The sequence below is a fragment of the Mobula hypostoma genome, chromosome 3 (genome assembly GCF_963921235.1).
Source record: "Mobula hypostoma chromosome 3, sMobHyp1.1, whole genome shotgun sequence".
NCBI lineage: Eukaryota > Metazoa > Chordata > Chondrichthyes > Myliobatiformes > Myliobatidae > Mobula > Mobula hypostoma.
In genome coordinates, this window is record NC_086099.1 from 3518298 (window position 1) to 3542709 (window position 24412).

A 24412-nucleotide genomic window follows, 5' to 3' on the forward strand; every position below is an offset into this window, starting at 1 on the left:
ACCTCAATATGTGAGATCAACCTCCTGCCATGTGAACCTTTTGCACATCATCAGCAGGAAGGGGCTTATGAGAAGCTCAGCCCGAAGTTTCTCAGAATGTTCATTTAGATTGCCTGTAGGTTCTAAGAAGCGACCACCTCGCTGGTCAGGGTGATATTTCCAGCCACTCAAATAAATACCCAAACTAATGAAGGTCTCTGAACAAGAGGGATAGTTGCTCTGCCATGTGGACCACCATCACCCAGGTCATACCCTTCTCACTTCTGCCATCGAGGAAAAAGGTAAGGAGCCTCAGGACCCACACCACCAGGTTCAGGTCCAGTTACTACCCCTCAAACATCAGGCTCCTGAACCAGAGGGGATAACTTCACTCACCCCATCACTGAACTGTTCCCACAAACTATGGACTCACTTTTGAGGACTCTTCATCTCATGTTCTCAATATTTATTACTCACTTATTTATTATTATTATTATTATTATTATTATTATTATTATTTTGTTTTTCTTATATTTGCACCCTGTTGACTTTTTCACATTGGTCAGTTGTCTGTGTCTGTGAGCAGTTTTTCATTGATTCTATTGTGTTTCTTTGTATCTGCTGTGAATCCTCACAAGGTGAATCTCTGGGTTGTATATGGTGACACACAGTAATTGTACTTTGATTATAAATTTACTTTGAACTTTGAACCTGGGGATTGGAAACTACTTCTGCCGGTGGTGAGTCTGGAGTTCGAGGTCCTGTCATCAGCAAGTCCTGGGGTCGAAACTGAAGATCAGAGCCCAAAGTCGGTGAGTCTAGTCAGGAAATCCCAGTTCCTGGGTCCCGTGGAGGCTGGAGGCCCACAGGCAGCCTATCTGAGGACTGTCAGTGTGTATGAGTGGGTGGGAGAGAGGAAAGGGGCTTGTTTTGCTGAACAATATATTGGGACTGCAATGTGCAGCCTCAGGCTGTGATGGGTGCTAACTAACGCAAAGGATGCATTTTGCTGTATTTTTTGATGTGCATGTGAAAAACAAATCTGAATGTGAATCGGGCTGGGGAGTCCAAGGCTGGTGGCAGTAGTTGTAGGATTAGAGACAGGCATTTCAGATCCGCGGTGTTGGAATTTAAAGCAACAGCTGTCTGCTGGAGGAACTCAGCAGGTCAGAGCATCTGAGGCATGGATGACAGTCACTGCCTGACCCACTGCATTCCTCTGGCACCTTGGCTTGTTGTTACTTATTATTTTGAGATATAGCGCAGAACAGGATCTTCTGACTCACCGAGCTGCACCACCCAGCAACCCACCAATTTAACCCCGGCCTAATGACAGAACAATTTACAATGACCAATTCACCTACTAACCAGTACGACTCTGGACAGAGGGAGGACTCCAGAGCACCTGTAGGAAACAGTCACAGGGACAATGTACAAACTCCTTACAGATTGAAGTCCAAACTCCTGAATGACTTGAGCTGTGAAAACATCACACGTCCAGGCATTTCAGGAGGTTCTTCCACATGCAGAGGCTGCTGGGCAGTTAGATCTCACCAATGCCAACAGTGTTCACTGTAAATCTGAGAGGGGTATGATCTTTGTAGTCGAAGGTACAAAGTGATGTGTGACAAAGACCGGTACTCCAAGAGTTACAGACCAGCCTTATCTAACTGAATGACAGAACAGGTCAGGCAGGAATGCATTACTGAGGTGGTAGGAGATGTAGATACTAACGCAAGGTTTGCGGCATTTAGACAGACACATACTTGCACAGGATCCTGTGCTGCCGGTGGGATTAGTTGATCAGAAGTGGAAAAGGTGAGCAGTTTCTAGTTCTGGTCCCAAGATATTGATGCAATTACAAAGAAGGCAGGACAGCGGCTGGCTATACTTTTTGTGGTTGGAGTTATGAAACTGCAAGGGTAAAAAAACCATTACAGAAGTCATATAAAGGCCTCCAAATAGTAGCCAAGATGTGGGGTTGAGATTGCAAGGGAAGCTGGAAAGGACACGTAATAAGGGTAATGTCACAATTGTAATGGGGGGCTTCAATATGCAAGGGTATTGGGGAAATCAGGTTGGTGTCAGATCGCAAGAGAGGGAATTTGTTGAATGCCTACAAGATGGCTGTTCAGAGCAGCTTGTGCTTGAGACTACTCGGGAAAAGGCTATCTTAGATTGGGTGATTTATAATAATCCAGATCTTATTAGGGAGCTTAAAGTAAAGGAACCCTGAGGAAGCAGTGATAATAATATGATTGAATTCATACTGCAATTTGAGAGGGAGAAGCACAAGTCAGATGTATCAGTATCGCAATGGAATAAAGGGAATTACAGAGGCATGAGAGAGGAGCTTGCCCAGGTGGATTGGAGGAGGATACTGGCTGGGATGACGACGGAGCAGAGGTGGCTGAAGTTTCTGGGAATAGTTCACAAGGTACAAGATAGATATGTCCCACAGAAGAAGTTCTCAAATGGCAGGGGTAGGTGACTGTGGCTGACAAGGGAAGCTAGGACTGCATAAAAGCCAAGGAAAGGGCATATAAGGTAGCAAAAGTGAGTGGGAAGTTGGATGATTGGGAAGTTTTTAAAATACAACAAGCTTATTGAGAAAGTAAGGAGGCATGGGATCCAAGGGGATATTGCTTTGTGGATCCAGAACTGGCTTGCCCACAGAAGGCAAAGAACGATTGTGGACAGATCATATTCTGCATGGAGGTCGGTCACCAGTGGTGTGCCTCAGGGATCTGTTCTGGGACCCCTACTCTTCGTGATTTTTATAAATGACCTGGAAGAAGAAGTGGAGGGTTGGGTTAGTAAATTTGCTGATGACACAAAGATTGGGAGTGTTGTGGATAGTGTGGAGGGCTGTCAGAGGTTACTGCGAGACATTGATAGGATGCAAAACTGGACTGAGAAGTGGCAGATGGAGTTCAATCCAGATAAGTGTGAGGTGGTTCATTTTGGTAGGTCAGATATGATGGCAGAATATAGTATTAATGGTAAGACTCTTGGCAGTGTGGAGGATCAGAGGTATTTTGGGGTCCGAGTCCATAAGACACTCAAAGCTGCTGCACAGGTTGACACTGTGGTTAAGAAGGCATATGGTGCATTGGCCTTTATCAATCATGGGATTGAGTTTAAGAGCCCAGAGATAATGTTACAGCTAGATAGGACCCTTGTCAGACCCCACTTGGAGTACTGTGCTCAGTTCTGGTCGCCTCACTACAGGAAGGATGTGATAACCATAGAAAGGGTGCAGAGGAGATTTACAAGGATGTTGCCTGGATTGGGGAGCATGCCTTATGAGAATAAGTTGAGTGTCACTCAACCTAACCTCAGTGGATGGGAAGGTATTGGAGTCTATTATTAAGGATGAGGATTTGGAGTACTTGGAAATTAATGATAAAATAAGTCAAAGCAAGCATAGATTCTGTGAAGGGAAATCTTGTCTGACAAATTTGTTAGCATTATTCAAGGAAGTAACAAGCAGAGTGGACAAAGGAGAGGCAGTGGATGTCATTTACTTGGATTTTCAGAAGGCATTTGATAAGATTCCATACATGAGGTTGCTTAACAAGATCAAATCCTGTGGTGTTACAGGAGAGATACTGGCACGGATAGAGGAATAGCTGACAGGCAGGAGGCAACGAGTGGGAATAAAAGGGACCTTTTCTGATTGGCTGCCAGTGACTAGTGGTGTTCCTCAGGGGTCAGTATTGGGACCGTTACTTCGCACATTGTTTGTCAATGAATTAGATCATGGCAAAGTTTGCAGATGATGAGAAGATAGGTAGAGAGGTTGGTAGTACTGAGGGAGCAATGTGATCGCTTTGACAAATTGGAAGAATGGGCAGAAAAGTGGCAGATGGAGTACAGTGTTGGGAAATATATGGCAATGCATTTTGGTAAAAGGAACAATAGAGCAGACTACTAAGTGGGGTAAAGGTTCAAACATCAGAGGTGCAGAGGGACTGAGGAGTCCTCATGGAAGACTCCCAGTAGGTTAATTCACAGGTTTAGTCTGTTGTAAAGAAGGCAAATGTTGGTATTCAATTTAAGGGGAATAGAATATTAAAAAAGAGATAATTCTGAGGCTTTATAAGTCACCGGTCAGGCTACACTTTGGGCCCCATATCTTAGAAAGGATGTAATGTATTGTCATTGGAGAGAGTCCAGGGGAAGTTCACAAGGATAATTCCAGGAATGAAGGGGTTAACATATGAGGAGCACTTGGGAACTTTGGACCTGTACTCACTGGAATTTAGAAGAATGCGTGGGGATCTCATTGAAACCTATCGCATGTTGAAAGTACTTGATAAGGTGGATGTGCAGAGGATGTTTCCTGTAGTAGAGGTGTCCAAAACTAGAGGGCACAGCCTCAGAATTGAGGGGTGACCCTTTAGAACAGAGGTGAGGAGGAATTCTTTTAGCGAGTGAGTAGTAAATCTGTGGAATGCTCTGCCACAGACAGCTATGGAGTCCAAGGCCATGGGTGTATTTAAAGGCAAAATGGATAGTTTCCTGATCGGTCAGGGCATCAAAGGTTATGGTGAGAAGGCAGATGTATGGGGTTGAATGGGATTCGGCCATGATGGAATGGGTGAGCAGACTTGATGGGCTGAATGGCCTCATTCTGCTCCTGTGTCTTGCAGTCTCATATACCATCAGGAGTTTGAGGAGAAATGGTATGTTACAGATGTGCCGTGGAGAGCATTCTAACTGGTTGCATCACAGTCTGGGATGGAGAGGCCATTGCACCGGAATGAAATAAACTGCAGAAAGTTGTAAACTCAGCCGGCTCCATCAGGGGCACCAGCCCCCCCAGCATCCAGGACATCTTCAAAAGGTGATGCCCCAAAAAAGTGGCACCCATCATTAAGGACCCCCATCACCCAGGGCATGCCGTCTTCTCATCAAGGAAGAGCTACAGAAACTTGAAGGTACACATTCAACGTTTCAGGAGCAGCCTCTTCCCCTCCACCAGCAGATTTCTAAATGGACATTGAACCCATGAAGGCTACTTCACTATCTTTCCCCTGTGATTTTGAACTACTTGATTAATTATTTATATATAGTAATTTATAGATTTTATAATTATGCAATTGAATATACTACTGCCACAAAAAAACAAATTTCACAACATATGCCAGTGACATGAAACCTGATTCTGAGGTCAGACAAAGGAACTGTTATTGCTCTGGTCTCTAAGGGCAGCATGGTATCGCAGTCGTAAAGAAAGTGCTTTACAACACCAGCAATCAGAAGATCAGAGTTCGATTCCCACTGTTGTCTGTAAGGAGTTTGTACTTTCTCCATGTAACCATGTGGATTTCCTCTGGGTGCTACGGTTTCCTCCCACATTCCAGAGACATATGGATTACTCAAATGTGGGCATGCTATGTTGGCACGAGAAGAATGGTGACAGCACATCCTCGGACTGTGTTACTCATTGATGCCTCTCACTCCATGTTTTGATGTATATGTGATAAATAAAACTAACCTTTATCTTTAATTAAAGTCGTGTAGGGGCTATTAATTTACCAACCATTTTGAGTACACTAGATGTTTGCATCTTGCACTCAGTAAATTTCCATCCTTAACTGGGCAAGCATTTCAATGTCTGCTTCGATAATTGCTCCGCTCCGCCACCCATTCTGTAGTCCCATGGCATTCTAATTGTTTGTTCCCTCTCAACCTCATTCCATCATGGCTGATTTAATGTCTCTCTCAACCCCATTCCGCTGCCTTCTCCCCATAACCTTTCACGCCCTGACTAATCAAGAACCTACCAACATCTGCTTTAAATATACGCAATGACTTGGCTCCACAGCCATCTGTGGCAATAAATTCCACAGATCCACCACCCTCCGGCTAAAGAAATTATTTCCGCTAAATGATGCTATGTTGCTATCACCCCCATCCACTTTAAGGTATCTGTTTGCTCCTTGTCAGCTTATATCACCCAACTCTTTAAGAAAGGAGGAAGACAGAAGAAAAGAAATTATAGACCAGTTAGCCTGACCTCAGTGGTTGGGAAGATGTTGGAATCAATTGTTAAGGATGAGGTTACAGTGTATTTGGTGACACAGGACAAGATAGGACAAAGTCAGCATGGTTTCCTTAAGGGAAAATCCTGCCTGATGAACCTGTTGGAATTCTTTGAGGAGATTACAAGGAGGATAGATAAAGAGGATGCAGTGGATGTTGTGTATTTGGACTTTCAGAAGGCCTTTGACAAGGCGCCACACATGAGGCTGCTTACCAAGTTCAGAGCCTATGGTATTACAGGAAAGTTACTGACATGGTTAGAGCATTGGCTGATCGGTAGGAGGCAGAGAGTGGGAATAAAAGGATCCCTTTCTGATTGGCTGCCAGTGACTAGTGGTGTTCCACAGAGGTCGGTGTTGGGACCACTTCTTTTTATGCTGTATATCGATGATTTAGATGATGGAATAGATGGCATTGTTGCCAAGTTTGCAGATGATACGAAGATTGGTAGAGGGGCAGGTATTTTTGAGAAAATGGGTAGGCTGTAGAAGGACTTAGACAGATTAGGAGAATGGGCAAGAAAGTGGCAAATGAAATACAATGTTGGAAAATGCATGGTCATGCACTTTGGTCGTAGAAATAAATGTGCAGACTATTTTCTAAATGGGGAGTAAATCCGAAAATCTGAGATGCAAAGGGACTTGAGAATCCTTGTGCAGAACATCCTAAAGGTAGAGTCGGTAGTGAGGAAGGCAAATGCAATGTTAGCATTCATTTCAACAGGTCTAGAATACAAGAGCAGGGATGTGATGCTGAGGCTTTATAAGGCACTGGTGAGGCCTCGCCTTGAGTATTGTGAACAGTTTTGGGCCTCTCATCTTAGAAAAGATGTGCTGGCGTTGGAGAGGGTTCAGAGGATTTTCACAACGATGATTCCGGGAATGAAAGGGTTATCATATGTGGAACATCTGATGGCTCTGGGTCTGTACTCACTGGAATTTAGAAGGATGAGGGAGGGAATCTCATTGAAACCTTTTGAATGTTGAAAGGCCTTGGATAACTAAGGAAATAAAAGATTGTATCAAATTCAAAGCTCATGTGTACTAAGTTGCAAAGAGTAGTGGGAGACTGGAGGATTGGGAAAACTTTAAAAAGCAACAAAGAACAACTAAACAAGAAATAAGGAAAGGGAAGATAGAGTATGAAAGTAAATTAGCACAAAATATAAAAACAGATAGCAAAAGTTTTTATATAAAGCGGGAGAGGGTGGCTAAAGTCAACGTAAGTCCCCTGGAAGACGAGAAGGGGAAATTGATATTGGGCGATAAGGAAATGGCCGAGGCATTGAACGGCTATTTTGTGTCGGTCTTCACAGTGGAGGACACGTCTAATATGCCGAAGAATGATGTTATGGACGAAATGGGAGGTGAGGACCTCGATAAAATCACTGTCACTAAAGAGATAGTGATGAGCAAACTGGAGGGCCTGAGGGTAGATAAGTCCCTGGTCGTGATGGGATGCATCCCAGGGTGCTGAAGGAATTGGCGGAGGTTATAGTAGACGCGTTGGTAATCATTTATCAAAACCCACTAGACTCTGGGCAGGTACCGGCGGATTGGAAGACAGCAAATGTCACACCACTTTTTAAAAAAGGATATAGGCAAAAGATGGGCAACTAGAGGCCAGTTAGCTTAACATCTGTAGTCGGGAAAATGCATGAAGCTGTCATTAAGGAAGAAATAGCAAAACATTTAGAAAGGAGTGGTTCCATTAGACAGATGCAGCATGGATTCAGAAAGGGTAGGTCCTGTTTGACAAACTTACCGGAGCTCTTTGAGGACATAATGAGTGCAGCGGATAGAGGGGAACAGGTGGATGTCATATACTTGGATTTCTAGAAGGCGTTTGATAAGGTGCCGCACAAGAGACTTATAAATAAGATACGGATGCATGGAGTCGGAGGAAGTGTATTGGCATGGATAGTGGATTGGTTAACCGATAGAAAGTAGAGAGTTGCTATAAATGGGTGTTTCTCCGGTTGGCAGTCAGTGGAAAGTGGGGTGCCGCAGGGGTCGGTGCTGGGCCCGCAGCTGTTCACTATTTACATTGATGATTTGGGAGAGGGGACTGAGTGTAGCGTAGCAAAATTTGCTGATGACAGTAAACTGAGTGGAAAAACAAATTGTGGAGAGTCTGCAGAGGGATACAGATAGGTTAAATGAGTGGGCCAAGGTCCGGCAGATGGAATACAACGCTGGTAAATGCGAGATATTCCACTTTGGAAAGAATAATAGAAGAGCAGATTATTATTTAAATGGTGAAAGTTTGCAGCATGCTGTTGTGCAGAAGGACTTGAGAGTGCTTGCTCATGAATTGCAAAAAGTTGGCTTGCAGGTACAACAGGTTATTAAGAAGGCAAACGGAATTTTGGCCTTCATTGCTAGAGGGATTGAATTCAAGAGCAGGGAGGTCATGCTGCAACTATACAGGGTACTGGTGAGGCTGCACCTGGACTACTGTGTGCAGTTCTGATCTCTATACTTGAGGAAGGATATACTGGCTTTGGAGGCAGTGCAGAGGAGGTTCACCAGGTTGATTCCAGGGATGAAGGGGTTAACCTATGAGGAGCGATTGAGTCACCTAGGACTATATTCTCTGGAGTTCAGAAGAATGAGAGGGGATCTTATAGAAACATACAAAATTTTGAAAGAGATAGATAAGATAGAAGTAGGAAAGTTGTTTCCATTGGTAGGTGAGACTAGAACTAGGGGACATTGGCTCAAGATTTAGGGGAGAAGATTTAGGATGGAGATGAGGAGAAACTGTTTTTCCCAGAGAGTGGTGAATCTGTGGAATTCTCTGCCCTGGGAAGCAGTTGAGGCTTCTTCACTAAATATATTTAAGAAACAGTTAGATAAGTTTTTACTTAGTAAGGGAATTAAGGGTTATGGGGAAAAGGCAGGGAGATGGAGCTGAGTTTACGGACAGATCAGTCATAATCTTATTGAATGGCGGGGCAGGCTCGATGGGTCAGGTGGCCTACTCCTGCTCCTGTTTCTTATGTTCTTATGGTAGATGTGGAAAGTTTGTATATTTGGCCTTTTGGAAGGCCTTTGACAAGATGTTGTACAGGATGCTGCTTACCAAGTTAAGAGCCTGTGGTATTACAGGAGTCTCAGACAAGAGGGCACAGCCTCGGGATAGAGGGGCATCCATTTAAAACAGAGATGCAGAAAAATTTCTTTAGTCGGAGGGTGGTGAATTTGTGGAAGTTATTACCACAGGCAGCTGTGGAGGCCAGGTCGTTGGGTGTATTTAAGACAGAGCTTAATAGGTTCTTGATTGGACACGCATCAAAGGTTATGGGGAGAAAGCTGGGGTGTGGAGCTGAGGAGAAGGATAAAAAAGGATCAGCCATGATTGAATGGCATAGCAGGCTCGATGGGCCAAATGGCCTAATTCTGCTCCTGTGTCTTATGGTCTTATATGGATACCCAGTTTGGTGTGCTAGTCACAGGCTTCCAAACAGAGGAGCAACCATCTAGTACTACTCTCTGGTAATCTTTAGATCATAGAACCTATTAGCATAATTAGGCATAATTCCTTGAAATTGGCATCCCAGGTAGACAGGGTCATAAAGAAAACTTTTAGCACATTGGCCTTAATAAATCAAAGTACAGGAGTTGGGATGTTATGCAGAAGTTTTATAAGACATTGGTGAGGCCATATTTGGAGAACTAAGTGCAGTTATGGTTACCTACCCGCAGGGAAGATGTAAATAAGATTGAAAGAGTACAGAAAAAAATCTACAAGGATGTTGTCGGGACTGGAGAACCTGAGTTATAGGAAAGATTGAATAGGTTAAGATTTTATTCTCTGGATCATATGAGAATGAGGGAAGATTTGAAAGAGGTAAATGCAAGCAGGATTTTTCCACTGAAGTTGGATGAGACTACAACTAGAGGTCATGGGTTAAGAGTGAAAGGCAAAATCTTTCAGCGGAACATGACAGCAACTTCTTCACTCAGAGGGTGGTGAGAGTGTGGAACGAGGTGTCAGTGCAAGTGATAGGTGTGAGTTCAATCTGAACATTTAAGAGAAATTTGGATAGGTACATGGATGGGAGGGGTATGGTCCGGGTGCAGATCAATGGTACTAGGCAGATCAATAGTTCAGCATGAACTAGATGGGCTGAATGGCCCATTTCTGTGCTGTAGTGTTCTGTGACTCTCCAATGCTAGCACATCACTTCTTCATTAGCTTTCTTTCAGCTTCTTTAATCTCTCACTTTTCATCCATTCCTGAGACATCTTTCTGCATTTGGTCACTTTTGCCATAGTTCTCACACAGCTTTTTAAACCATAGTTTAACTTTTAATGACTGCATGGGTCCCTGGGCCTGAATTCACAATGACTCACATGGAGAGTACCTTCACCTCCATGATGTCGTTCCGCAGCTTCCTGCACGTAGATGAGTTGTACTCGAAATGGCCTTCCTGCAGCTCGAAGTACCTGCGGCAAAGAACAACATTCATTTCAATAAACCAACTCCCCCAACACCGGCAGCATCACCCACTTCCTCAGAAATATAGAACATCGAAAAATACAGCAGAAAAACAGGGCCTACAGCTCACAGTATTGTTCCAAGCCAGTTAAATACGTAAATTAATCCCTATTGCCTACACAATACCCATATCGCTCCATTTCCCTCACATCCTTGTGCCTACCTAAACGTCTCTTAAAAGTCCCTGATGTATCTGCCTCTACCACCACCCCAGCAACGCATACCAGACACCCTCCACTGTGTGTGTGACAAAACTTGCCCCTCACATCTCCTTTGAAATTACCTCTTCTGCTTTAAGAGCAGATGAGGGCCTACCTACTGGGAGTTAACAAAACAAGGAATTCAACGGAGTACTTTATACTGTAACACTTTTAAGATGGTGCTGCCGAAGATGAGGGACTACTTACTGGGAGTAAACAAGGAATTCAACTGAATACTTCATAACACTTTTTCTGTTGAAAATTGTGGTAAACAATCATTACAAACAATGAAGAGGCAAGCAAAGGTGAAGCTGAGTTGAACGTTCGGACCACAATCGAGCTGAACCAGCTGCAGAGCAAATCAAAAGCACCCAAATACTAATTGTGGAAGGTCGAAGCGTGCGAGTGCAAGGCAAATTTGGGCAAAGAAGGAGGAAGGAGAGGGAGGAAGGGGGAGGAGGAGGGTGTAGGGGGGGAAAGGGAAAGGAAGGGAGTGAGAGGAAGGGGAGGAGGAGGTAGAATTGGGAAGGGGAGGTGGAGAGAAAAAGGGGAGGGGGAAGGGGGAGAGAGGGGAGGGAGAATGGGGAAGGGGAGGGGAGGAAGATTGTGGGAAAGGGGAGGAAGGTGAAGAGGGAGTGGGGGGAGGATGAAGGGGTGGGGAGGAAGGAAGGAAGGAAGAGGGTGGAAGGGGAAGAAGGAGGAAGGACAGGGAGGAGGGTGTAGGGGAAGGGAAAGGAAGGGAGTGAGAGGAAGGGGAGGTGGAGAAAAAAAGGGGAGGGGGAAGGGGGAGAGAGGGGAGGGAGAATGGGGAAGGGGAGGGGAGGAAGATTGTGGGAAAGGGGAGGAAGGTGAAGGGGGAGTTGGGGGGAGGATGAAGGGGTGGGGAGGAAGGAAGGAAGGAAGAGGGTGGAAGGGGAAGAGGGAGGAAGGAGGAGATGTGGGCGGAAGGGGAACAGGAAGGAGGAAGGCGGAAATGGGAGGGAAGGATGAGGGGGTAGGAGGAACAGGAGGAGGAGGACGGAGGAGGAAGCGGATTGTGGAAGGGGAAAGGGGAGGGCAGGAGGAGGATGGAAGAGGAGGGAGGGAAGGGATAGGGGGTGGAAGAGGAAGAGGGAGGGAGAAAGATGGAAAGGGAAGTAGGAAGGGGGAGGGACAGGAGGAGGGTGGAAAATGGATGGAGGGAAGAGTTCGATTGGTTATAAGATCGACACAACATTGTGGACCGAAGGGACTGCATTTATGTTCGATCTGAACGCAATGTACAATAGTTTGACCTGATTAAACAGGATGCAAGACAAGATTCTCAATGCTTGGACTAAGTAAGGCAGGAGAATGGAGTTGAGAGAGTTAATAAATCATCCATGTTGGAATTTATTTATGTATTTATTTATTGAGATACAGCGCAGAATAGGCCCTTCCGGCCTTTTGAGCCACATCTTCTAGGAATCTCCCAACTTAATCTCAGCCTAATCACAGGACAATTTACAATGAACAATTAACAATTTACAACTAACTAGCATGTCTTTGGACTGTGGGAGGAAACTGGGTCACCCGGAGGAAATTCAGGCAGTCACGGGGAGAATGTACAAACCCTTTACAGGCAGTGACAGGAATTGAACCCCGGTCACCTGTACGGTAAAACATTGTGCGAACCACTATGCTACCATGCCGCCCAATTGTAGAGCAGACTCGATGGGCCGAATGGCCGAATTCTGCTCCTATGTCTTATAGCTTAATGGTCTCGGTGATGTAGTAAATGAAGCTGAGTACCTATTCTGGGGAGCACAGAGCACTGTAGCAGAGGGAATGGTTGTTCAATGACAACCTGTCAGCTGGGCTGCCATCTTCTGTATGGCACAGATATCTTGAGTAACACACAGACAAAATGCAGGAGGAACTCAGCAGGTTAGGCAGTATCTATGAAAAGGAATAACGACCATAAGCCATAGAAGCAGAATTAGGCCATTTGGCTCATTGGGTCTGCTCTGCCGTTCCATCATGCCATTTATTATCCCTCAGCTCCATTCTCCATTCCTGCCTTCTACCCATTACCTTCGATGCCCTGACTAACTAAAAACTAATCAACCTCCACTTTAAATATACTGAATGATTTGGTCTCCACAGCTGTCTGCGGCAATGAATTCCACAGATTCACCAAACTCTGGCTAAAGAAATTCCTCCTCATCTCCGTTCTAAATGGACGTCCCTCTTTTCTGAGGCTGTGCCCTCTGGTCCTAGACTCCCCCACTGTAGGAAACATCCTCTCCACATCCACTCTATTGAGGACTTTCAATATTCAATAGGCTTCAATGTGAAACCCACCCCCCACTCTTCTTCTAAATTCCAGCGTGTACAGACCCAGAATCATCAACTGCGTCTCATACATTAACCCTTTCTTCAGGATCATTCTTGTAAACCTCCTCTGGACCCTCTCCAACGTCAGCATATCTTTTCTTAGATAAATGGCCCCAAACTGCTCACAATACTCCATCAACAGTGTATGTGACGGTAATATTTCAATCGGTTTTGCAGCTGCACTTGTTTGTGGTAGGAGGATTATATTCCATTGAGTCTATTAAATTCTCCTCAACAGGTCTAAGTCGTCCAGTTGGATGTTATTTAAAGCTTGGTCCGGAAGGATAGGATTGCCAGAGTAACTGGACCCTGCTTATACAACTGCACTCCAAGGCCATGCAAAGTGTAGAGCCTGCCAGTGAATTACACGTCTATAGATGCAGAAATCTCTCTCTGTGTCAGTTGGATCCAAACTTAATGGCACGTCCGTTCTGTGGGCTCAAATGCATTGCCAGCTGCAATTCCCAGAAAGGACAGGTGAATGGCATGGAGGGACTGTCGGATCCAACTATTTAATTTGAAGTTCAAAGTTCAAAGCAAATATATTATCAAAATACATATATGTCACCATATACAACCTTGAGATTCATTTTCTTGCAGGCATGCTCAATAAATCCCGAAATAGGAAAATAACCGTAACAGAATCAATGAAAGACTGCACCGGCTTGGGCATTCGACCAGTGTGCAAGAGACCACAAACTGTGCAAATACAAAAAGAAAGAAATAATAATATAATTAAATAAATGAGCAATAAATATTCAGAACATAAGAGTCCAATTTTTTTAGCCAGCGAGTAGCAAATCTGTGGAATGTTCTGCCACAGACTGCGGTGGAGGCCAAGTCTGTGGGTTTATTTAAGGCAGAAGTTGATCATTTCCTGATCGACCAGGGCATCAAAGGCTATGGCGAGAAGGCAGGTGTATGGGGTTGAGTGGGATCTGGAATCAGCCATGATGGAATGATGGAGCAGACATGATGGGCTGAATGGCCTAATTCTGCTCCTATATCTTATGGTTTTATCCAGAAGATGCCCACCATGTAGCTGTGCTCTGGGATTGGATCACTGGCCTGTTTCTGTGCTCTGGGATTGGATCACTGGCCTGTTTCTGTGCTCTGGGATTGGAGCACTGGCCTGTTTCTGTGCAGTGAGATTGGATCACTGGCCTGTTTCTGTGCTGTGAGATTGGAGCACTGGCCTGTTTCTGTGCTCTGGGATTGGATCACTGGCCTGTTTCTGTGCTCTGGGATTGGATCACTGGCCTGTTTCTGTGCTCTGGGATTGGAGCACTGGCCTGTTTCTGTGCTGTGAGATTGGAGCACTGGCCTGTTTCTGTGCTCTGGGATTGGATCACTGGCCTGTTTCTGTGCTCTGGGATTGGATCACTGGCCTGTTTCTGTGCTCTGGGATTGGAGCACTGGCCTGTTTCTGTGCTATGAGATTGGATCACTGGCCTGTTTCTGTGCTGTGAGATTGGAGCACTGGCCTGTTTCTGTGCTCTGGGATTGGATCACTGGCCTGTTTCTGTGCTCTGGGATTGGATCACTGGCCTGTTTCTGTGCTCTGGGATTGGAGCACTGGCCTGTTTCTGTGCTGTGAGATTGGAGCACTGGCCTGTTTCTGTGCTCTGGGATTGGATCACTGGCCTGTTTCTGTGCTCTGGGATTGGATCACTGGCCTGTTTCTGTGCTCTGGGATTGGAGCACTGGCCTGTTTCTGTGCTGTGAGATTGGAGCACTGGCCTGTTTCTGTGCTGTGGGATTGGATCACTGGCCTGTTTCTGTGCTGTGAAATTGGAGCACTGGCCTGTTTCTGTGCTCTGGGATTGGATCACTGGCCTGTTTCTGTGCTCTGGAATTGGAGCACTGGCCTGTTTCTGTGCTGTGAGATTGGAGCACTGGCCTGTTTCTGTGCTCTGGGATTGGATCACTGGCCCGTTTCTGTGCTGTGAGATTGGAGCACTGGCCTGTTTCTGTGCTCTGGGATTGGATCACTGGCCTGTTTCTGTGCTGTGAGATTGGAGCACTGGCCTGTTTCTGTGCTGTGGGATTGGATCACTGGCCTGTTTCTGTGCTGTGAAATTGGAGCACTGGCCTGTTTCTGTGCTCTGGGATTGGATCACTGGCCTGTTTCTGTGCTCTGGGATTGGAGCACTGGCCTGTTTCTGTGCTGTGAGATTGGAGCACTGGCCTGTTTCTGTGCTCTGGGATTGGATCACTGGCCCGTTTCTGTGCTGTGAGATTGGAGCACTGGCCTGTTTCTGTGCTCTGGGATTGGATCACTGGCCTGTTTCTGTGCTGTGAGATTAGAGCACTGGCCTGTTTCTGTGCTGTGAGATTGGAGCACTGGCCTGTTTCTGTGCTGTGGGATTGGAGCACTGGCCTGTTTCTGTGCTCTGGGATTGGATCACTGGCCTGTTTCTGTGCTCTGGGATTGGAGCACTGGCCTGTTTCTGTGCTGTGAGATTGGAGCACTGGCCTGTTTCTGTGCTCTGGGATTGGAGCACTGGCCTGTTTCTGTGCTGTGAGATTGGAGCACTGGCCTGTTTCTGTGCTGTGAGATTGGAGCACTGGCCTGTTTCTGTGCTGTGGGATTGGAGCACTGGCCTGTTTGTGTGTTCTCCAATCCCTTTACTCTTAATATACCTGTAAAAGCTCTTTGGATTATCCTTCACTTTGACTGCCAAGGCAACCTCATGTCTTCTTTTAGCCCTCCTGATTTCCTTCTTAAGTATTTTCTTGCACTTTTTATACTCGTCAAGCACCTTAGTTACTCCCTGTTTCCTATATATGTCTTCTTTATCAGAGTTGCAATATCCCTTGAGAACCAAGGTTCCTTATTCCTATTCACTTTGCCTTTAATCCTGACAAGCTCTGCACTCTCAAAATTTCTCCTTTGAAGGCTTCCCACTTACCGAACACATCTTTGCCAGAGAACAACCTGTCCCAATCCACACTTCTTAGATCCTTTCTCATTTCTTCAAATTTGGCCTTCTTCCAGTTTAGAACCTCAACCCTAGGACCAGATCTATCTTTATCCATGATCAAGTTGAAACTAAAGGTGTTATGATCACTGGAACCAAAGTGCTCCCCTACACACACTTCCGTCACTTGTCCTAACTCATTTCCTAATAGGAGATCTAATATTGCATCTCCTCTAGTTGGTACCTCTATATATTGATCTAGAAAACTTTCCTGAACATATTTTACAAACTCTAACCCGTCTAGACCCCTAACAGTATGGGAGTCCTAATCAATATGTGGAAAATTAAAATCCCCTACCACCACAACTTTATGGTTCCTGCAGTTGCCTGCTATCTCTCTGTGTGCTGTGGGATTGGATCACTGGCCTGTTTCTGTGTTATGTGTATCTATGACACTTCTGTACACCTTTTGATATCCTGGTGAAAGGTCTTTGCCCAAAACGTCAACCATTTATTTCTCTTCATAGATGCTGACTGACCTACCTTTTGTGTGTGCACGTCCCTTAAATGTTCGAGCAAACCTTCAGCCCCGTTTCACCAAGGGTCAAACAACAGTGTACAATCTGTGCTCTTGTCTATTCAGTGGATACTTTATTGGGCACACCTGTCGTTCTTGCAATGATCTAATCAGCCAATCGTGTGGCAGCAATTCAACGCATAAAAGCATGCGGACATGGTCAAGAGGCTCAGGTGTTGTTCAGGCCGAGCATCCAACCGGGGAAGAAGTGTGATCTAAGTGACATTAACCATGGAATGATTGTTGGTGCCGTATGGGGTGATCTGACTATCTCAGAAACAGCTGATCTCATGGGATTTTCACCCACAATAGTCTGGGAGTTTACAGAGAATGGTGTGAAAAGCGAAAAACATCCACAGAGTGCCAGTTCTGTGGGTGAAAAATGGCTTGTTAATGAAAGAAATGAGAGGAGAATGGCCAGACTGATTGAAGCTGACAGTAACTTAAATAATCATGCGTTAGTGCTGACTGGCAGGAGGGAAAGAGTGGGAATAAAGGAAGCCTTTTCTGGCTGGCTGCCAGTGACCGGTGGTGCTCCACCGAGGGCTGTGTTGGAACCAACTCTTTTTATGTTTTACTTCAATGATTTGGATGATGTAATTAATGGCTTTGTTACAAAGTTTGCAGATGATACGGAAATAGGTGGAGAGGCAGCACGCACAAAATGCTGGAGGAACCCAGCAGGCCAGGCATCATATAGGAAGAGCGGACAGCCGATGTTTCAGGCCAAAGCCCTTCAGCAGAACTGGAGAAAGAAAGATGAGGAGTAAATTTAAAAAGTGAGGGAGTGGAGAGAGAAACACAAGGTGACAGGTGAAACCTGAAGGGAGAGGGATGAAGTAAAGAGCTGGGAAGTAAATTAGTGAAAGAGGCAGAAGGCCATGGAAGAAAGAAAAGAGAGGTGATGGGTGGGCAAGGAGATCAGGTGAGAGAGGGAAATGGGGATGGGAAATGCTGAAGCAGAGAGGAGGTGAGGGTCATTAGTGGAAGTTTGAGAAATTGATGTTCATGCTATCAGGTTGGAAGCTACCCAAATGGAATATAAGGTGTTGTTCCTCCAACCGAAGTGGGGCCTCATCACGACGGTGGAGAAAGCCATGGATTAACGTATTGGAATGGGAATGGAAAATGGAATTAAAATGAGTGGGAGAACCTGCTTTTTCTGGTGGACAGAGTATAGGTGGTCGGTGAAGGGGTCTCCCAATCTATGTCGGGTCTGTCACGTACCCCGTGACGGGAATAAAGAACCAGCAGAAATAGAAACCACTTTGGAGTCTCAGAGTGCTATAAACTACTAATATTTATTAGTAACTATGCAATACAGTAATATAAATGTAGATAAATCAAACAGGTTAGCAATGATTATATATAAAAGTAAGTGTGGAATATATATGTATGAAAAAACCAAGCTTCTTTAAGTCTAGGGGTAAAAAGATACGGTCTTACGATGTTGAGTAAAGTTCAGTTCAGTTCAGTTCGTGGTATTCAGTTGAGTAGTGATGGAGAGAGAGAGAGAGAGTGAGTGAGTTGAGTCTTCAGGTGAGCTGATACCGCCGATCTTCTCGTCGTCCTCCGAAATCCTTTACAAGTCACCGACTGTGACTTTAACCGGGGGACCGGTTTTCTGTGGTGGAGCTATCACCCCGGCAAGGGTGGACACATAGACAACTCCCCACCAGTCAACCCCTTCTTCACCGGTGGAATGGCAATTTGGATCGATCCGCCTGATCGATCCTCCAAAACCCCCTTTCTCTGCGGGCACAACAATGCTCATTCAGTGTCCGGATCATGTGTCTGAGGTCTGTATCATCTGACCTCCCACTTATTTCACCAGGCTGAGCATCACCTGTCATTCAAAGAGTCCCTCCCTCCTTTGTCTGCAAAGAAATGCACAAGCAGGCAACAAGTCCTTGGAAATAACATCAATAATGTGCTGAAAATCATAACATCGAGTGTCCATTAAATAACACCGCCTTCGGTCACCATAGCAACTTTCGAGCTGCTCGGTGCTGTCTCCAACTCCAAACTCAGTAGAAATCCAAAGTTACTTCCAATGCCTTAAAGTGACAGTCCAACTGTTAATCTTTGTCTCTCTCTCTCTCTCTTCAAAAGCAACATATCGGTGGTAAATAACTCTTGTCTCTCTCTCTCTCCTTTCCAAACAAACCATCAATGATAAATGTCTCTCTGTCTCACTTCAAACAGTTAATAGGGGCACTCCTGGATCCCCTCACCGGTCTCTGATGAAGCCACATCGGGAGCACCGGACACAGTATATGACCCCAGCAGGCTGACAGGTGAAGTGCCACCTCACCTGGAAGGACTGTTTAGGGCCTCACTACCATTCAGGGTCCGGTGCTCCTGGTGTGGCCTCCTGTGTATCAGTGAGACCCAACATAGACCGCTTTGTCAAGCACTTACTCTCTGTCCATCAGAAAAAGTGAGATCTCCCAGCGGCCACCCATTTTAATTCCATTTCCCATTCCCATTCCGACATGTCCATCCATGGCCTCCTCCACTGTCGTGAAGAGGCCACACTTAGGTTGGAGGAACAACACCATATATTCCATCTGGGTAGCCTCCAACCTGATGGCATGAACATCGATTTCTCAAACTTCCAGTAATGCTGACCCCTACTCCCTCGTTCCTCCACCATTTCCCATCCCCCTTTCCCTCTCTCACCTTATCTCCTTGCCCACTCATCGCCTCCCTCTGGTGCTCCTCTTCCCTTCTCTTTCTTCCATGGCCTTCTGTCTCTTTCACCAATCAACTTCCTAGCTTTTTACTTCATCCCTCCCCTCCAGGTTTCACCTATCACCTGGTGTTTCTCTCTCCCCTCCCCCATCCCACCTTTTAAATCTACTCCTCAACTTTTTGTTCTCCAGTCCTGCCGAAGGGTTTCGGCCTGAAATGTCAGCTGTACTCTTTTCCTAGATGCTGCCTGGCTTGCTGAGTTCCTCCAGCATTGTGTGTGTTGCTCGGATTTCCAGCATCTGCAGATTTTCACTTGCGATAGGAGGAGGGTCAGGTAGTTTTGAGGAAGTAGAGCAGCTACAGATATATGGAGGAATTTAAGGTGGGGGGGATTATATGGTTAGAGAGACGGCACAACATTGTGGGCCAAAGGGCCTGTACTGTGCTGTACTATTCTATGTTCTATGTTCTAGGTACAGAAGGACTTAGACAGATTTGGAGAATAAGCAAGGAAATGGTAGATGGAATACAGTGTCGGGAAGTGTATGGTCATATGGTCATGCACCTTGGTAGAAGAAATTAAAGGGTTGACTATTTTCTAAATGGAGGGAAAATACAAAAAAACTGAGATGCAAAGGGACTTGGGAGTCCTTGTACCAGGATTCTCTACAAGTTAATTTGCTGGTTGAGTCGGTGGCGAGGAGGGAAATGCAATGTTAGCATTCATTTCAAGAGGACTAGAATATAAAAGCAAGGATGTAATGTTGAGATTTTACAAAGCACCGGTGAGGCCTCACTTGGAATATTGTGAGCAGGTTTGGGCCCCTTAGAAAGGTTGTGCTTACACTGGAGAGGGCTTAAATGAGGTTCACAAAAATGATTCCAGGATTGAACAGCTTATCATATGAAAAGCAATTGATGGCTTTGGGCCTGTGTTCACTGGAATTCAGAAGAATGTGGGGTGACTTCATTGAAACCTATCAAATGGTGAAAGGCCTTGTTAGAGTGGTTGTGGAGAGGTTGTTTCCTCTGATGGAAGAGTCTAAGACTAGAGGACGGAGCCTCAGAATAGAGGGCTGTCCCTTTAGAATGGAAATGAAGAGTGATTTCTTCAGCCAGAGTGGTGAATCTGAGAATCTGTGGAATTTGTTGCCACAGGCAGCTGTGGAGGTGATGTCTTTATGTATATTTAAGGCAGAGGTTGCTAGATTCCTGACTGGTCAGGGAAGGCATAAAGGGATACGGGGAGAAGGCAGGAGATTGGGGCTGAGAGGAAAATTGGATCAGCCATGATGAAATGGCGAGCAGACTCGATGGGCCAAATGGCCTAATTCTGTTCCTATATCTTATGGTTACAACAGTGGTGTGCAGAAAAGCATCTCTGAACGCACAACATGTCAAACCTTGAAGTGAATGAGCTAGAGCAGCAGAAGACCACACTGGGTTCCACTCCTGTACCTAATAATGTGGCCACTGAGGGTACATTCAGCACTCCAGTAAGCCTGAGATTGCTCTTGGAATATATTTTGTTAACCTATACATTTACAGAATTTCTGAAGAAGCAGAAATAGTGACGTGTCACCATTTATTCTGTTAAACCATAGAATCTTCAAAGCAAACAGCTGAGCCATCTGACTGAGCAGCAGTGTACAGGCTCAGATGTCAGTGTGTCTGCAGCCTCAGCACAGGCCATCTGCTTCACGCTGTCCTTTGTCACTGAGGGGTCACACACAGAATTGGCTTGCAGTGCCACAACAAACGCTCACTCATTGTCAGCAAGGCCAGAGAGCTGATTACTGACTCCAGGGTGAGGAAGTTGGAGGTCCATGAGCCAGTCCTCCTCAGGGATTCAGACGTGGAGAGAGTCAGCAACCTTAAGTTCCTCGGCATTATCATTTCAGGAGATATGTCCTGGATCCAGCACGTAAGTGCAATTATGAAGAAAGCACGGCAGCGTATCTATTAGAAGTTTGTGCTGATCCGGCATGCAATCCAAAACTTCTATAGATGTGTGGTAGAGAGTACACCGACTGGTTGCATTACAGCCTGGTATGGAAACACCAATGCCCTTGAATGAAAAAACCTACAAAAAATCACGGATACAGCCCAGTTCATTACGATTAAAGCCCTCCCCACTATTGAGCACATCTACACAATGCATTGTTGCAGGAAAGCAGCATCCATCATCCGGGACCCCCAGCACCCAGAACATGTTCTCTTCTCACTGCTGCCAACAGGAAGAAGGCACAGGAGCCTCAGGACCCACACCACCAGGTTCAGAAACAGTTATTACTTCACTCAACTTCACTGAACTGTTCCCACAACCTATGGACTCACTTTTATTATTTTATTAACTTATTTAGGTAATATTTTGTTCAATATGCTGTGATATGCTTTGTGCGCGCAGGATCTGCAGGAACATTGATTGGTTTGGTCGTTTATATGTGCAGCCAGATGCCAATAAACTTGAACTTGATCTTGATGCCAATTCAAACTATATATCCTCCTCTTGTGTATCACCCATATCTCTACATTCTCTTCAGCTTCATGTGTCTGTCTAAAAGACTCTTAAACTGCACTAAAGTGTCAGTTTTCACTGCTACCCCAATGACTCATTCTCGGCACCTACCACTCTCTGTGTAAAAACCTTGCCTCTCACATCACCTTTAAACATTCCCTAACTTTAAAAGCATACCCACTGCTGTTTGCCATTTCTAAGATTCTGACTATCTACCCTATCAATGTGTCTCAGAATTTTTTTAATATATTCTTTTTATCTTTTTTATTACAAACAAAAAAAAACACAACCTTAACAAAATCAAATTAAATATTGAGCAGCAAAAGGGAGAAAAATATAAAGGCAAAAGTAAACATACACAGCAGAGGTGTACCTCACCAGAAAACGTCAGTGTTCACCCCGTAAGAAAGTCCAGTACAGGGCCCCATATCCTTTCAAAGATGTCCCCTCTGTCCTCATTACATAGTCTCAGTCTCTCCAGATGTAAAGTATTTGCCAGTTCTCTCAGCCACAGATCGTACATAGGCACAGAGTCCATTTTCCACATTTGCAGGATTAGCTTCTTAGCAATCACCATGCCAAACAATACAGCCATTTTTTCATACATATTGGCTGAAGATAGGGAGCTTGTTGGTCCAAGGATGGCTACGAGCAGATCTGGATCCCACCGCTTCCTTTAACCAATTTCCCCCTGGGATCAATAAAGTATGACTATGACTATGACTATGAAAGCCTCAGAGAAACAGTGAAAAATACTTTTCCAGTATGCATAAAGCTTACAACATGACCAGAATGAATGTGACAAGTCACTGTTCACAGATTTACATCTATTACAAACTGGTGAAACATCAGGGTCGAAGCTATGCAACTTTTCTTTGGAATAATGGAGTCTATGCATTGTTTTAAACTGTATAAGTCTGTGTCTATGTGGGCACGTGATTAAGGCATTGGACTAGCGACCTGAAGGTCGTGAGTTCGAGCCTCAGCCGAGGGAACGTGTTGTGTCCTTGAGCAAGGCACTTAATCACACATTGCTCTGCGACGACACTGGTGCCAAGCTGTATGGGTCCTACTGCCCTTCCCTTGGACAACATTGGTGTCGTGGAGAGGGGAGACTTGCAGCATGGGCAACTGCTGGTCTTCCATACAACCTTGCCCAGGCCTGCGTCCTGGAGAGTGAAGACTTTCCAGGCGCAGATCCATGGTCTCGCAAGACTAACGGATGCCTTTACTTACTTAAGTCTGTGTCTGGCGTTGACCGAACAATCATGTATACTCTTTAAACACTCATCTCAGACCTCCTCTGTCAGTTCTATACCCAGTTCATCCACCCATGCCTGTTTAAGACCTGCAGTATTCACCCGAGCTCCATTCTGTAGGATCTGATAAAAATAGGATACCGCACTACGAATAACAGGATCAAATTTATTTATTGCCTCCAGGGACTCATGTTTGTCTAAAACTTCGAAGTTAGGTATATATTTCCTAACATAATCTCGAATTTGTAAATATCTAAAAAAACTAGATGCAGAGATATTGTAAACTGCTTGTAACTGCGCAAATGAGACAAAGTTTCCATTAATAGAAAGGTCACCTACACGACAGATGCCTCTCTGTTTCCAGGTAGAAAAAACAGTATCATTCAGGCCAGGCAAAAAGGAATGAATTTCACAAATCGGAGTGTCAATGTAAGTTTTTGGGGCCTTAATGTGTAGTTGAATCTGCTTCCAAAGTCTTATAGTGCTGCCAATCACAAAACTGTTACTAAAATGTGACTTATTAACTGAAATATTTTATATGCAAAACATGCAGAAGAAGCTGTAGTCATTTCATTAGATGCGCAACGTGCGTTTGACCAAGTGGAATGGCCATATTTGATGTTTGCATTTAAGAAATTTGGATTTGGACCATCTTTTATTAAATGGATTGAGATAATTTATTCACACCCATCTGCTTCTATTATCACTAATCAGAGTATTTCCTCCCATTTTGCAATTCATCGTGGGACTCGTCAAGGCTGCCCCCTTCTCCATTTTTGTTTGCAGTTGTCACTGAGCCACTGGCTGTTAGCATCAGACAGGACCCTTTGATATCTCCCATTGATATGCATGGACATAAACATCACCTTTCGTTATACGCTGACGATGTCCTTTTATATATCTCCAGCACACAAACATCAATACCCTCCCTTCTGACTCTAATTAATAATTCTGGTAGTTTCTCACGTTTCTCTATTAATTGGGATAAGAGTGAACTAATGCCAGTCACTGCAGTGGTTAATGCAGCATATTTACAGTCCATTCCCTTTAAAATAACTTATGATAATTTTTCCTATCTTGGTGTGACTATTACAAAAAACCCAGATGACCTTTTGCAAGTGAATTGACGAAACAAAGTTGAGCAGGGTAAACGCAATATTGACTTTTGGAAAATCCTTCCAATTTCTTCGGTGGGGAGGGTTAACGCAATCAAGATAATTATACTGGCACGATTTCTTCATCTTTTCCAGTCAATTCCATGTTTTATTCCTCTGTCATATTTTAAGCAATTGAATTCAATTATTATACCCTTCATTTGGAATTATAAAGCCATTAGAATTACTAAAAAGCACTTG

At 44.8% G+C, this 24412-nt stretch overlaps 1 protein-coding gene across 3 annotated transcripts in view; it reads right to left on the reverse strand.

Moving 5' to 3' along the window:
• The window catches only part of st8sia5 (ST8 alpha-N-acetyl-neuraminide alpha-2,8-sialyltransferase 5), a 116440-nt gene that overhangs the window by 46521 nt on the left and 45507 nt on the right, over positions 1–24412 (reverse strand). For 2 of the 3 annotated variants that reach the window (XM_063042585.1, XM_063042584.1), the window contains exon 2: positions 10389–10481. In XM_063042585.1, the coding sequence (XP_062898655.1) occupies positions 10389–10411 (23 nt within the window). In that variant the 5' untranslated portion in view covers positions 10412–10481. Of the gene's footprint in view, positions 1–10388; positions 10482–18032; positions 18104–24412 lie in introns of those variants that run through there. The other variant, XM_063042586.1, reaches the window with a different exon arrangement.